The following is a 15610-nucleotide window of genomic DNA, read 5'->3' as shown; positions in this document are numbered from 1 at the left end:
GTCACTACCAGAGCTAACTCAGCAATACCATGCTAAGTCATCTCTGGACCAGGGCCCAGTGAGGTCTAAAACGGTCTCCAGTTCTCAAGGGCTGTACTATAAACCATCACTAAATCACATTGCCGAGACATTCTGTGATGTCCGTGGGGCAATACAGCTGGAGATGACTCTTCACTGTGTGCTTATAGCTTAGATTTATTTTCTAGTTTCCCTGAACTGCGACCAAGTGACCAGATGCATGCTCCCCAATCAGTCCATAGCTCCTTGCATCCATGACTGCCAACAGTTATCTAAGCATGCATGGCAGTTATCTAAGCGCTCAGTGGAGCTCTGTAAACTTATACACACTCATCCAGTGGGCCTTTCTCTCCCAGAAGAGACTGGAGCTGAATATAAAATCTCAAACTCTGGCTGGAGAGATGGCTCAGTGTTTAAGAGCACTGACTGCTCTTCCAGAGTTCAAATCCCAGCAACCACATGGTGGCTCACAACCATCTGTAATGATAATCTGATACCCTCTTTTGGTGTATCTGAAGACAGTTACAGTGATATATATATATATATATATATATATATATATATATATTTTAAAAACCCTCAAACTCACACAGTGTGACCATTAATTACTTGCTCAAAAATTGAGCAAATCCTCCTTGGTTACTTCAGATTGCTTTTTGAAATTCTTAAAATAAATAAAACAACTAAAACTTACTTTCTTCTTCTTGTCATAATATTCTGATTACTGACAAATACAACCAGTATAAACAAAAAAGTTATAAGATTATCAAAGCTCTTTTCTTGGTTTTTAAAGGAATTAGCTTGTGAAATGACCAAGACAACACTCCAACACTCATGAAGCAAGACATCAGCACAGATATCCATGCCAGGGTCTAAAGTAAAAAATAAAACACAAAAAAAGAAAAACATGGAACTTTGCTTTATATGATGCCTATGATAAAACCGGTTGCATTAATCATAAATGTCCCACTCTGCCTCACACTATGCAGCCTCTGTATTTGAGCGATCAATGTATTTCTTAGTTGATGAAACCAGATACAGAGTAGAAAACTCTTAAGCAACACAAAGAAACCCCATTATTATTTAGCAACCATTAGACTCTTCTAAGAGTCAACAGTGTAATTCTCAAAGACAGCTATGCGTGCCTGGGTGCAGGTGGACACCATTAATCAAGAGCATGAGACATGGTAGCGTGAGTAGACAGCTGCTGGCATTCACCCTGGGCTTTCCCTGACATGCCAACAGTTCAGAGCCACTTATGGAATCCGTCTAAAATATCTCCATCATGAATTGAATCAGAACCTTGGCTTGCAGGAGGGAAGTACAGAAATGTAAAGCCGTTGACTGTCCATTGAAGTCAAAGAGCTGATGATGTCTTTGAAGAATGGCAGGGTCACTTGATCGCTGTTTCTGTCCAGTGGGCTCATAGACACAGAGGAGGATGAGCAGGCTTCATTTCAACATTTCAAACTTCTTTTACAATTTGTTTTTATGATGGGGCAATGGGTCATCTCTGTGGCCAAAGGACGGTCCTTAAGCACGATGTCAAGGGTCAGCGATAAACCAAGAACACGCACGTGGAATGTACCTAAGGGTTAACGCAGTTACAGTGATTCTGACTTCTAAGTTCCTCTTAGGGTAACATAGGCTGGTGAATCCTGATTACATACTTCCATATGTAATACATACAGACTTCATTGATACTGCACACAGACTCCAGACTACATACAATGTGGCTTCCATAAAATGATCACTCCTCTGCAGATTCGCAGGTGACCCAAGCATGTTTTGTTATAGGCTACCTTTTGCAACAGTGTTGCCTTAAAGTCCCAGCTAGTCAGAGACAGGCCCTTCCTCATCTCAAGCCCTTAGCTAATGGACCAAAAGGCTAGCCTGACAGGAAGAGCTGGCATCTTCTGAGGAATGTGCAAACCATGCCTGCCTCTGCTCCATGACACTAGCCCAGTGTCTGGGCATTTGAGCAGTTGTTCTGAGGGCTCAGGATGTTTATCCCCATAAGCAGCTGAACTGCCTCCTGTTTCGAGAGCAGAGCAAAGGAATGCAGTGGAAGAGACCCAGGCCTCTGGCCACCCAGATTAGAGAGTTTTGTGCTGAGGTCCCTATATGGTTGTGTTAGAGTGAACGGCCAGCTTCAGCCTGTCTTTGCTCCTTGTTTGGGAAGCGAGTGGGAGGGGATCAGACCAGGGGGCTATATAACCCTTCAGCGTTCAGCCTCCCCAGACACCACCCACCCAGAGTGGAGAAGCCCAGCCAGTCGCCATCAGGGTAAGTGGCCCCAGCCCAGGGATGTGACTTAGAGTTTTCCCAGGCTTTTTAATCATCCAGTGGAACCAGACGTTGTCTGTAGTAATCTGAATGACTCACATGTTTTGAATTTTTGAATAAAGACTTATGCTGTTAAAATGATTGTAGCTCCTTAGCTTGCATGATTTTGCATCTAAATGGGACTAAAAATGAAGCGTGGTTTACTGGCAAAGGAGATGGAGAGGAAATTAAAGTTTGTTCATGCGTGTCATCTGTGAAATCTGTTTACACTAAACCAACTGCTCGGATCCCGCAGCCTACTGTAGGGGAGAAGTCCAGCCGTCTATGGTAAATTATACATTTGTTTCTACTTAGGTGTTGGACACTTCTGGATTTGTCTATGGTTAAGACTTAGTGTGAGCACTTTCCATCTGACCGAGTACAGCCGGGTTAACTGGAAGTGGATGTCAGGAGTGAACTGGCGCGGTTGCCTGCGCTCTGGTTTTGGCTGAGTGGACTGCATTGCCTCTGGGTTTCCGGGGCTCTAACAGTAAACATGTATATCTTGTGCCCTTACGATTCAAACCTATGTCATTGGTCATTTGCAGCAAAGCATAGCTCCTCTACTCTCTGCAAAGAAATGAGGAAGTGTCTCATTCGGGGAGATCTGATTTGCGTTTCTCTGCCTCAAGTGTCCCTCTGGCCCCTTAGGCAGAGTCTCTGTGGAGCCACCCCACTCAGGGCTTGGTAGCTTCTGCAGGGAACGGAGTTTTCTCGATAAGATTTTCCTCCCATTTTGTGATTCATGACTAAATATGGTTTGCGTTTTGAGACTCACAAACTGGGAAGGTTACTGTCCTTTCCTCCCCTCTCCCCTCCCCTCTTACAATTCATTTTTGGCACAAGATGAGCTCCACTGTGCTGCACCAAACTCCCCGGCCTCGGGTGCAGTTCCAAAAGCGGACGCTGGAGCCCAGTGTGTTTTACCTAATTAGGAAATGCTCCCTGCTTCAAACTGAGCTGCTCCTTCAGGTTAGATAAAAGTTGCAAACCACAGCGGCAGTTTCCTCTGGAAACACGCAGACGTCTTCTCTAGTGACGACGCTCCTTTCAAAGCTTATTAAGACACATTTTCTGGATATCTTGGATGAAGTAGAAATATGTCTTTACTGAATTAGACAGTGTTTTTTACTTGCATTTTAAAAAAACTAGGAAGCTTATTTCTCTGAATATACTAAGGCACAACCTTAAGTCATCCTGCCCAACAGTTTATGTGGGTTATCCTTCCCCGTTTTCAGAGGGCAGCCTAATTCCCGAGTGGCTTATCTCATTTGCAGCCCGGATGCTAAGTGTGGACAGCAGGCTTCCTGTAGACTCTCCGCTGGTCCTTTGCTGCTGGCTGCCTCTGCCAGTCACCTGGCTGCTGTGCCTCCCTGTGCTTTGAGACTGTCTTCCGAGTCCTTATCGTCCACTGGAAAGGAAGCTAAATATAATTCAGTGTCTGAAAGGAGAGGCAGAGGAGAGAGAAAAGAGCAAACCAACCAAGATCCCATTTTTCCGTTCTTGTGAGGGGAACCCAGGCATTGAAGATTTCACTCTGATTTTGGAGGCAGGGTTTGAAAGGAAACCAAAATCACAAACAGAATCTCTGGGTAAAGACAATAGTCACATGATGAGATCCACAAGCAATGCTTGTACAATGCCCTTGATGTCCCCTGAAGCTGTCGAAAACACAAGCTTAAATGTCAATTACTTAAAATGCTATTTTAAGCCCAAAAGAGTATGTGCTCAGTTAGTCAAGGTTAGAAGAAGAAATACCAGAACTCAGGGAAGAAAAAAATATCTATAAAACCTGATACTTGCCACTTCCAAAGAACCCCAGTAAATATCTTGGAGAGAATAAGTAAGCTTTGGGGGTGAGGAGGTGGGGGGCAACTCACATTTTATTACGGTCATATTATGTTTCTTTCTGTAACTTATCAGTCTTAAGTAAGAATAGCTATTCTCATCCTGTTGGATTTTCAGCTTAGCAGTGATTTTGATTAATGAGGAAATGTTGCAACTCCTAAAATTGCAAACACCCCCATCAAAAATTTCAATCCAATATTCTCTACTAGAGTAGCTCTTGCTAGCCTTCAACTTGTGATCCTCCTGCCTCAGCCTCCCAAGTGCTAGGATCACAGGTCTACATCACCACGCCCAGCCTTGATTCATGTCTAATGCCTCACCAGCACACAAGTCTTCAGAGACAAAAGATTTTTCTTTTAAACATTTAATATGAGCAAACATTTTAACATTTTAACATTCTCATACGCTGCCCATTATTCAAAAATCTACCTTTTTGGGGAAAAATATATTTTGCAAAAAAAAAAGTTTGGTTTGATATAGATAACAAACAAAACTAGATAGTTCTTTAACATGTGCTAATCACTATGTCCCTATAGATCTATGTTCTCCTCTCAGGACCTCTCATCTGTGCTCTGTGGCCTGTTCACACACTAATGCTCTGCCCAACTTGAGAGTGTTAAAAGAGCCTGTGACGCTCCTGCTCTTTGTGCTGGGGGCCTGTGGTGCTAACCTGGAAGTCAGGGTTTCAGCTCATCAAAGGCTTTACAGCCTGGTGAAAGCATTTCAAGATAAAGAGTGTTAGTTGAGATCTGGGGAGAGCGTCCAGCTAAAATAACAGAACAGGGCCAAGAACCCTGTCTGTGGTTGGGAGTGACCATAGGCTCTAGCCAAACACTCTACATTGCATGCAGTAGCTGCTCCCTCTGTCTTTGCAGGACCTCGAGAAGCTGCTCCAGCTATGTGTGAAGAGGAGGACAGCACAGCTCTGGTGTGTGACAATGGCTCCGGGCTCTGTAAGGCCGGCTTCGCTGGTGATGATGCTCCCAGGGCTGTTTTCCCATCCATCGTGGGACGTCCCAGACACCAGGTGAGTCATAGCTTGCACTGAACACAGAGAGGGCAGGACCGTAGGCTAGATCCCTCCATGTCTACACGTATCCAACAATTGTGTATTGCTTTCTACCCAGCGTTTATAAAACCTTGTGGAAAAACAGATCTGTGATAGTCTGGGATATAACCTAGTGGTACAAGTCTAACGTATCCCCCTTCCCCAACCCCACTAGTAGTAATTAATACTGAGTGATATATGCTAATTTCATGTATCAGGCAGAAAGATTACATGGTCACAGCCACTATGATCACTACCCTCATTAGAGTGGCAACCACAGCTGTGGTTGTTATAAGCTGTCCCTGTGAATACCATTACCACTTTGGGGAAAGAAACTAGGACAAAAGAATGCCCTGGCTGGTCACTCATCCCCATAGAGTTTGGTCTTAGATGAATCACTGCTATTAAATGTAGCTTTATATCACACCAGCTGTTAAAGGAATCATTAACTCACAAGTTTCAGGAAAGAACTGACTTGTGCTATGTTGAACCATTTTAGGGAGTGATGGTTGGAATGGGCCAAAAGGACAGCTATGTGGGGGATGAAGCGCAGAGCAAGAGAGGGATCCTGACCCTGAAGTATCCGATAGAACACGGCATCATCACCAACTGGGACGACATGGAAAAGGTACCATCCCTGGGAATCCGAAGGCACCACAGCATGGCACAGCTGGGGGGACATAGCTGGTCATGCCTGCTCAAGTGCCTTGTTAATATTTAACTTGGATTGTTACTGCAAAAAATCTTGACTTATTTCTTTCTGAAAATAAATCCCTTGCTGATTGGTGTTTATAAACTGATGGTTGGGAGACTGTTCTGTAGCTGAGAGAAGTCCTCTGTTACTGCGGGATAGATTCTCTCTCAAACCCACTGGACCCGCATCCCCAGAGTACAAGCTATTTAGAGGCAGAAATCTGGGAAGGCCTTAGCCAGCCCATTCTTGAGGGTTTGTTGTTGTTGTTGTTGCTGTTGTTGTTGTTAATAATAATAATAATAATAATAATAATAATAATTTTTCCTGAGCAGTTTTAACTTTCATAATTGAAAAGAGACCACTGTGATTCATTCCCAAATGCCTGTGAACATATTGACGTGCACGTGTGACTGAGTTTTTAAACGAATACCCTCAAATTCTCTTTCTGTGCCACAGTAAAACCCTTGTTCCCAGACCACTGTGGAAGAGCCAACGGAAAAAGAGATTATGAAGCTTGTTTTTAGGCATTTTAGAAACTCTAGTGACAAGCAAAGCAAAGCAAAGGGCCAATTAGAAGTAGACGTCTTTTTTAATGCAGCAGAACATATTAAAACTGCGACATCTGGCTTTCATTTATCTGCTTTATTAGATTTTTGTATCCTCCCACACACATACACTCATCCACACACTCTCACATGTATCAATTAAAAGTAAAACCAACACATACTGCTGCTAAAATGTATTGGAAATTAAGTTAAACCTTTCTCCCACTGCAAGCGCTGCCCACCCTTGCCTTTAGTTAGTCTGGCTTGTGTTGCTGTAGTTTGCATCACAGAGACAACACAGGGCAGTGAGGGGTGGGGTCTCTCCATGGAGCCAATGGGGTCTCTTTACGGAGCCGGACAGCATCTCCCCATGGATGATCCTGGAAAGGCATAGAAAGAGGAAAAAATGCACCCACATTCTAGCATTTAAATTCAAGGCATGCTGTGGAGAAAAGCAAGCAAGGAGGGATTGGGGTTTTGAAGCTTGTTCGGGGTAGTCACAGTGTAGATGATGGAGTAGGGTTTGTGAGCACTCTATTTTTTTCCTGTTTCTTCTATGGAGTAGGGTGTTCATCCCGTTGATTGTCTTTTCCTTTGGAATAAGATGAAGGGATTAAGGACGAGTTGCCCACTCTTCTTTACTGTAATGAGGAATCATGAAGATGATTTTCCAAACTGCTCAGCTCTTCCCTTCCTTCCTCCCCCACACGTGACAGGACTTGCACGTGTCCCTTTGTTTTCGGGAAAGCACAAAACCAAAACCAAGAAACTCGACAAAGCCTTTACAGTTGGCTTTACTTTTGTTAGTTTGTAAACTGTCATGAACCATGCTCGTTTACTCCTGGTTGAGCTCGTATTCCTGATGCTGGTGGGCAATGGCCCTTCTGTAAAGGGTGAATTACATTTAGCCCCTTCCATAACAATGTGTTCTTCTTGACACTCGGGGATTAAAGAGGTTGTGCAACTTTAAAGCCAGCACACTTTTGTCCAAAATGCGTTCATACAGTACACACAAGTGAGCACGGGCTTTTGGGGGGACGTCTGCTCCTGAAAGGAAGGTCTAGTCTGTGCCTGCATAAGTTGCTTTCTCCATCCTGGGGTGGGGGTGGGGTGAGGATGTAGAGGGAAGCAGTTGGGAGACCTTCTCTCCACCTGCACACACACACACCCACACACACACACACACACACACACACACACACACACACACACACACACACACACACACACCCATACCCACACAAACAGCCAGGAACACTCTAGAAGCGTTAAAAGATGGCAAGTAGGCTTTCAGGTGGGCCTCAGTCATTTATATGCATGGTCATTCGTCCTTTTATGTATTATACTAAATCAACTTTCTGTGAATAAGCTAAGGTGAAGACATAGCATGACGTGTAACTAACGAATGAGAGTGCCTACTCTAGCCTGGACACCAGCTCAGGACTTATCCTAGTGTCATTTTCGGTAACTCACACAAAAGAACCAGTGGCGCAAAAAAAAAAAAAAAAAAAAAAAAGAACCAGTGACGCCTCGCTGGTTATTTCTCTCGTTCTGTTACCAACGGTGAGACCAGAGCCCCAAAGAACTGCGAACTTGCTGGCTCACAACAGGAATTTGTGACAGGAACTTGGAAGTTCCTGCTGAGGAACAGGAGGCTGCCCAGCGGAGGTCTGAACCTACACTTGACTACAGAGCCCTTGACCACTGCACCATCCTGCCCCACAGTTGCTGTACATACAGTCTTCTGTATGGTGTTCACACTCTCTGGGCTTCTGCATCTGTGCAGACGAGGTCCTGTGCATTTCATCTGGTTCTAGTTTTGTCCCGGTCCCTTTATAGGACCTCCCACGTCCCCGACGGCACACCATCCTCATATTCACCTTTACCCTGCTCTCTAGATCTGGCACCACTCCTTCTACAACGAGCTTCGCGTGGCCCCAGAGGAGCATCCGACCTTGCTAACGGAGGCGCCGCTGAACCCTAAGGCCAACCGGGAGAAAATGACCCAGGTAAACATTTGCTCCAGGAGCTAACCCAGATGGATTTGGGGCAAGGGCAACCAGGATAACATTGTAGCACAATAGGCAGACATAAGGCCTGAACTGGCGGTTCGCCAATAGACAGACCTGGAAACCCCAAAGTCCAGGGATCTTGACAGCACTCACACCCTTGCTGCACAAAGATGACATCATTTTGCCTCAGAGGGCAAGAAACAAGTTTAAAGGTTTAATTAAGAAGGGAGAATATTTAGGGTTTAAAAACTTCTCATAGGCCATTCAAAATGCAGGATAATTCTTTTCCTAGGACCCAGCTTCTTTGTTTGTTGTTTTTTCAAGGGACAGAGGTGTAGGCTCATGATGCCAAAATGATATGCGAGTATCATGAGGCTTGGTATAATAAATACTCAACAAGGGGTAGCAACTGTCACTGTTATCTATGTGAATCCCAAGACTATACAGAAAGGGAACATCCAGCGAACCAGCTACAGAGATTTCGGATGTGGATGAAATAGTAAATGTTACGCCTAATGTCAGTTCCACACAGCACAGGGCGTTGCAAGTGTACTCTAAGCCCTAATGATTTAAAGCAGGAACTATTATCCCAACTACCTAGGCTCAGCTACAGAATGGGATTTTCCTAAAGTCACAGTTAGGAGTGGTGGTGCCTGGAGTTGACCCATGGATTTTCCCCTTGAAGAACATTAAATGCACACAGCCCAGGGCCCCCTCCTTGGAAGAGCATTTGGTGTGCTCACCAGCACATTAGCTGTTCTGGGCAGTGGTTAGCATGTTGCAAATTGTGTGAGAGTGGAGACATGATGGAGAACTACGAATTTTTAGCAAATAACAGACATTCTGTCTGGTTTGTAAAGTAGAGAATGTTATTAAAATGCAGGCTGGGGACATCTTCTGATGTAGGAGAGATCTAGGGAGCTCTGGTTTTAACCTTGTCCCTGGATTGCATGGGCCATTGGATTGGCATTTATATGTAGCCCTCTATTCTGTATTTAGGTCTTATCTGCCGGGATCATAGCATCTCCCACTAGAGCTGCAGGGTGGGGTCTGGTTCTAGGGCTAGCTCTGACCCCAAACTGCATGAAACCATGGAAAAGATCAAACTGAACCACAGACAGTTCACTCAACCAGGGTTATTCCCAGAGAAGATCAGCATTGGTCCCTTGGATTTTATCTTGTCACTTCTTTTGTCTTTAATATAGTTAATAACTCTTAGACTCCCCCAAGAGCTCAGGCCAAAACCCTTCTCCCTTTACATTTGAGAAATAAAGAAAAAGTGAACACCATAGTGAACATTGTAGTCAACTCAGGACCAAGACTAGAACCTGTAGCCGTCTGCTTCACACCTTATAAGGTCCTATGCACATACCACTGGCTCCTTCCCCCTCCCGTCAGGTGATGGTTGACTATTACTACTACCTTCATCTTTCTTTGTCACATGACCAGAGCTGCCTTGCCTTATTTATTTATTATTTATTTATTTATTTATTTATTTATTTATTTATTTTTCCTGGAGGGTTTGAATCAGGGAGGGGTGTGTGCTCTTAAGTGTTCGATGGAAGGCTGACAGACTCGTTTACCTAACCCTTTGGATTCCTTTGCAGATTATGTTTGAGACCTTCAATGTCCCTGCCATGTATGTGGCTATTCAGGCTGTGCTGTCCCTCTATGCTTCTGGACGTACAACTGGTAGGTGGCCAGGGCAATGAGAACCTTGATCAAACGAATCCATCAGAAAGTGTAAGATTTGATGGTTACAACCTGTGGGTTGTGACAGTTGACAAGTGAATTGGAATACACAGAGAGGGTCCAACCCCATCCTACCCCCCCAAAAATGCAAAAGAAAAAGCCCTCACTTTTTCAAAACCAGACCTGGACCTCTCCTCACTTCTCTACTTCTGCAGCAGTAGAGTTTTAATGGTGTCTCCCCTCTTCTTCTGTCTCCCCACAAGCCTATCCTATCAATACCTATTTTACTTATCCCATCAAATGCCTTCTTATATATAAATGCCTTTGATATAAGGCTCTTAGGGAGCACTGCCCCCACAGTCTTCGGTGTGAGAGAAAGTAACTGCACCAGCTGCTGTGGTGACTTCCGCCATGCTTAATTGTCCCCCCAGGTATTGTGCTGGACTCTGGAGATGGTGTGACTCACAACGTGCCTATCTATGAGGGCTATGCTCTGCCTCATGCCATCATGCGTCTGGACTTGGCTGGCCGAGATCTCACCGACTACCTCATGAAGATCCTGACTGAGCGTGGCTATTCCTTCGTGACTACTGGTGAGACGCAGGGGAGGTGGAGGGAAGAGGGAAGAGGATGGAAGACACTATGTTGTCCACTGTGACTCAGGGGAAGGGATGCTGGCCCCATGAAATGGCCAGAGAGGAGGCTTAGCTGATAAAACCATTTGCTGTGCAAGCCTCACAACCTGAGGGCAATTCCTGAACCCACAGTGAAAGGAAAGAACTGATTTCTGAGAGCCTCCTTCTGATGTCCATACATGCGCACCTGAAATACACATACAGACATGTGTAACCACACATAAACACACAGTCATATGCACACACAAACACACACGCATACCCATACAAATAATAACGATAATAAAGTTTAAAACAATAAAAATAAGCTAATAAAAGCGAGTTGGTGTGCTAGAGACCTAGCCAACAGTGAAGCCTGACTCCAATGCACAGAGAAAGCTGAGGTTTTCCTGCTTTGCGATTGTAAAGTTATGACAGTTTCTTTGAGAGTCGCTCTAGACATCGGTGCAGAGGGCAAGTCATAGTGGAAAATCCTATCTGTTTATGTGGCTAGAGACCAAATCCAAGGTCTTGTATTTGCTAGCCCAAGCCCTCTAACACTCAGTTATACCCACAGAAGTACTTGGGTAATTTTTAATTTCTTCATTTACAAATAGTAGAGAAAGTGTAAGAGAGAGAGAGATGTACTTGGAACCTTTTCCATCTCTCTCCGTATACCGCTGGAACTGGAGCCATTCCGATCTAGCAACTGCTTTGTTTTGAAAAGGGGGAAATGTGTCAGAGATCAAGCTGCTACCTATCTGGGAAGGGCAGCAAAGATCAACTCAGTCCTCTGAGAAGCTGGTTTGGCAGAGGAATGACATGAGACAGGTAGAATTTAACACCTGTACGAACGCTAATGTGTACCACGTTTGTATGTGTTTGATAGCTGAGCGTGAGATTGTCCGTGACATCAAGGAGAAGCTGTGCTATGTCGCTCTGGACTTTGAAAATGAAATGGCCACTGCTGCTTCCTCTTCTTCCCTGGAGAAGAGCTACGAACTGCCTGACGGGCAGGTGATCACCATCGGGAACGAACGCTTCCGCTGCCCGGAGACCCTCTTCCAGCCATCTTTCATTGGTAGGCAATGGGGAATAGGGGTCTCCCTGTTCTGTACCCAGCCAAGCCTCTGGCATTTCAGTACCCATTGGCAGGTAGAAATGAACCAGGGCTTCAGAAAACAAAAGCAGTTCTAAAGTAGGGGTGGTGTCCCAGTTTCAAAATGAGAAGACACAGGGAGCCAAGAAAGGAGTTGTCTTCTGTGGAAAACTCTCCTACGTCAAGACAGATGCATTCTCCACACACAATGCAAAGGTTAAACGGTGTCTGTGCTTAGGATAAAGTGGAGCACTGGGATGGTTGGGGAAGACGGTGTGAGCGTTGGGAGTTTAGGGTTGCTGAGGGAGGAGGAAAACAGAACAAGTAGAGAGTATCTAGTCCACATTGGCATGGCAGGGTCACATAGGGTCTGCAGCGTCATCCTCTTTGGAGTCTGGGGGCCTAGGCTTGAGCCTGTTTTATTTTCACGAGCTTGAGAAAGCCGCTAAACCTTTCCAAGACTTGGTTTCTTCACACTAGGATATTTGGAAGGTTTATAGCAGAGTCATGCAGTGCTCTCAGCCCCGTACCTGTCCAAAACAAACATTCAACTATTACTTACTGCCAGCAAGCAATAATTAGCTGGTGGCATTGCTATTAACTAGATCATAATGCTAAGAAGGCTGAGGGCGCCATCTAGCGGTTTGTTTTTTTAAAAAGCCTTTGTCAGAAGTCAAGAAACTCAGCCCCCCCCCCTTTTGTTTTAAAAAGATTTCTATATAAGGATTGCATAAAAAGCATCCTTGGCAGCTGGTTATGGTAGTACATGACTTTAATCCCAGTATTAGGGAAGCAAAGGCAGGCAAATCTCTATGAGTTTGAGGCCAGTTTGTCCTGTATAGCAAGTTCTAGGTCAGCCTAGGATACACAGGGAGACCTGTGTTTAAAACAAAAACAAAACCGAAAACAAGCAAGAACCTTTATCCAAATAGGAGAGACACTTTGTCGATAGTTGCACCATTCGGCCTTGGGTGTTGGAGATACAAAGTAACAGCTGTGGAAAGACCAGGGTGCTTCGATCCACGGCTCTGGCCCTACCTCTTACAGGGCATCTGAAGGCCTGGTTCCTTATTCAAGGCAAATATAGCAGAATGTCTCTGGAGACAAGGTGTTACCATGTTGCAATCTCACCCTGGAAGCCCTGCAACTGAACCTTCTTTTTTAGGCAAGAGGCAGGAGGATGGTATGGAGTGCAAAAAGGCCCTTGGGTCTCTTGAATGGTAGTTTCTAGTTCACAATGCCTGCTAGGGCCAACTTGATTTTCTATGCTCAGCCTGAGTTTTACCCAGCATCCAAGGACCACGGCCTGTGTTTCTTTTCCAGGAATGGAGTCGGCGGGCATCCACGAAACCACCTATAACAGCATCATGAAGTGTGATATTGACATCAGGAAGGACCTCTATGCTAACAACGTCCTCTCGGGGGGCACCACCATGTACCCAGGCATTGCTGACAGGATGCAGAAGGAGATCACAGCCCTCGCTCCCAGCACCATGAAGATCAAGGTACCACACTAAGACCCTCTGACTCAGGAAGCAACCGGAGGGACATTTTTAGAGCAGTCACATGCATACGAGGCAGTTTAACAAGCTCTCTGTTCTTTGCAAAGAGAATGAGGCCAAGGTGACAGTGGGTTAGACTTAAACACATTCCCCTTAAAACAGGCCCTGAGGAGTCCTGTCCTGAGGTGTACAGGGAGTGAGTCACTGCTTGCTGGAGAGCATGTACTCCTTTAATGCATGTCAGAACAGCTAAAATCTCTATCCGTCCATCCTCTAGCTGAGCATGCTGCCAACCCTACTGACTTGGGGTTTGAGAATAGACAGGCTGCATCCAGAAGGAGTTAGGCAAGTCTCAAGTCTCCAAACTTGACTTCTGAAATGGAAATGGATGTGAAACCCAAGGGCCCAGTATGGTCAAAGAACAAGACACCCAGTAAAAACTGGGGACTTCAAGATGATGCACTCACAAAATGGGCCTGGGTGGGGTCAGGGAGTCTCTATTTGTACGATGTTCTGGAAGTCTGAAATGATCACCAAAGCCCTCACTGTGGAAAAACAAAAATGTGTAGCTTCAAAACAGAACTCCTCTAAGGGCCAGTTTTGAAATTAAACCTGCCACTAGTGACTATCACTGACAGTCCCCTGAGCCAGTATCTTTGTCTGCAACTCGAGAATCACTGGATACCTACCCTTCAGAGTTATTATAGGACTTAAGTAAGCTGTAAAACCCTTGACACAGGGCCAACTTAGTGAGAGCTTGGTGAACAAGAAAAGAGGAAATGTTGAACCAGAGCTTGCAGATAAGACTGAAAGTAAACTCCTGGCTAGCATTTCCAAGCACTTCAGACAGAACACCCACTACTCAAGAAACTAAGGGTAGAGTAGAATTTGTTGTTGCTCGGCTCTGTGTTTAAGTTGTGTCAGAAAATACCCTTGCTTGGTACTCTGCACTCTTCAGAAACAAAATCAAAACAAGACAAAAGTGAGCACGGTCTGATACGTAGGTCTGCACTCTGAGGAAGGCCAGGCACAGCAGGGAACACTCCAGAATGGGAACTCTGAGCCCTCTGTGTTGGCAGTGCTTATGGTCAGGACTTCAGAAAGCAGTGGTCAGTTAAATCAGGTGGAAGACGACTTGTACAGAAAGTTCTGGAACGATTGTCCCTGCACACACTAGGACTTCTATAGAATGTGCAGCTCCTACTGAGTTCCTAGGCTCAGCTCTGGAATCAGAGATTTTTGTCAGGGCTTTTACAAAGGGGTGTCCCAGGGACTCTAGGGCCAGATTGGGTTTTAGGGATGGTTTGGCATAGATTACATGGGGGAAAACCCAGAAAAATCAATGAGCCCCACAGAGGAAACACTCCAGCTTCTTCAAACCCATCCCCTCACAGATCAGAATGCCCTTGATCTCCAGTCAGGGCCGGCACAAGGCTCTTCCGCCAGGCACTAATGTTCTTCCTTTCTTACCCTGACAGATTATTGCTCCTCCAGAACGCAAATATTCTGTGTGGATCGGCGGCTCCATCCTGGCTTCTCTATCTACCTTCCAGCAGATGTGGATCAGCAAACAGGAATATGACGAAGCTGGCCCCTCCATTGTCCACCGCAAATGCTTCTAAGTCACGCCCCCACCCCCCCACCCCGCCTCCGCTCTGTCTCTAGCACACAACTGTGAATGTTTTGTGGATCAGCGCCTTCAGTTCTTTTCCAAATCATTCCTACCTAAAGCTTTGATTTGTTACTCGTGTGTTTTTTTTTAATAAATCAGACATGTGCTACCCTTCTAGCCCTGGCCTGTCAACCCTGATTCAGTTGTGTTTCTGTTAGGTGAGAATCACTTATTATAGGGCGGCTCCCTCTAGTGGTCAGGAAAAGATATGACACAATTAGAATAAATTCCCAGGCAACATATACATCACTTCAACAGAGGAAGCCCCACTTAAACGATGTAAACAGGGTGCAGTTGAGAGTGCATAGGACATATATAAATTATATAATAATATATATTAGTACCAATAGGAAAAATCTACACTACAGTGACTATTTTACTTTATACATATAGGTGACCGGATAGGTAAAAACAATTATACATGTGTTTACAATTTGGCAAGCAACATGGTTTTATTAAAATTACCTCTTTTATATTAAAGCATACACACACGCACGGGTATGCATGTGCGGCTTTTTTTTTCTTTTTAAAATTTTTTATT

The 15610-nt window shown here is 44.9% G+C and overlaps 1 protein-coding gene across 1 annotated transcript; it reads left to right on the top strand.

Moving 5' to 3' along the window:
- The first annotated feature begins 5069 nt into the window (after positions 1–5069).
- Positions 5070–15201, top strand: Acta2 (actin alpha 2, smooth muscle). Its single transcript, XM_032891814.1, has 8 exons — positions 5070–5218; positions 5739–5867; positions 8377–8487; positions 10098–10182; positions 10614–10775; positions 11686–11877; positions 13219–13400; positions 14876–15201. The coding sequence occupies exons 1-8, from the start codon at positions 5090–5092 to the stop codon at positions 15017–15019; spliced, it is 1134 nt and encodes a 377-aa protein (XP_032747705.1). The 5' UTR covers positions 5070–5089; the 3' UTR covers positions 15020–15201.
- The last annotated feature ends 409 nt before the right edge of the window (positions 15202–15610 follow it).

Source organism: Rattus rattus, chromosome 2 (assembly GCF_011064425.1).
Source record: "Rattus rattus isolate New Zealand chromosome 2, Rrattus_CSIRO_v1, whole genome shotgun sequence".
Classification (NCBI taxonomy): domain Eukaryota; kingdom Metazoa; phylum Chordata; class Mammalia; order Rodentia; family Muridae; genus Rattus; species Rattus rattus.
This window is presented reverse-complemented; position numbering and strand designations above follow the sequence as displayed.

Coding starts and splice junctions, on each gene's coding strand:
- Acta2 (XM_032891814.1), top strand. CDS start 5,090: ATGTGTGAAGAGGAGGACAGCACAGCTCTGGTGTGTGACAATGGCTCC. Junction 8,488..10,097: donor ACCGGGAGAAAATGACCCAG/GTAAACATTTGC, acceptor ATTCCTTTGCAG/ATTATGTTTGAGACCTTCAA. Junction 10,183..10,613: donor TGCTTCTGGACGTACAACTG/GTAGGTGGCCAG, acceptor TTGTCCCCCCAG/GTATTGTGCTGGACTCTGGA.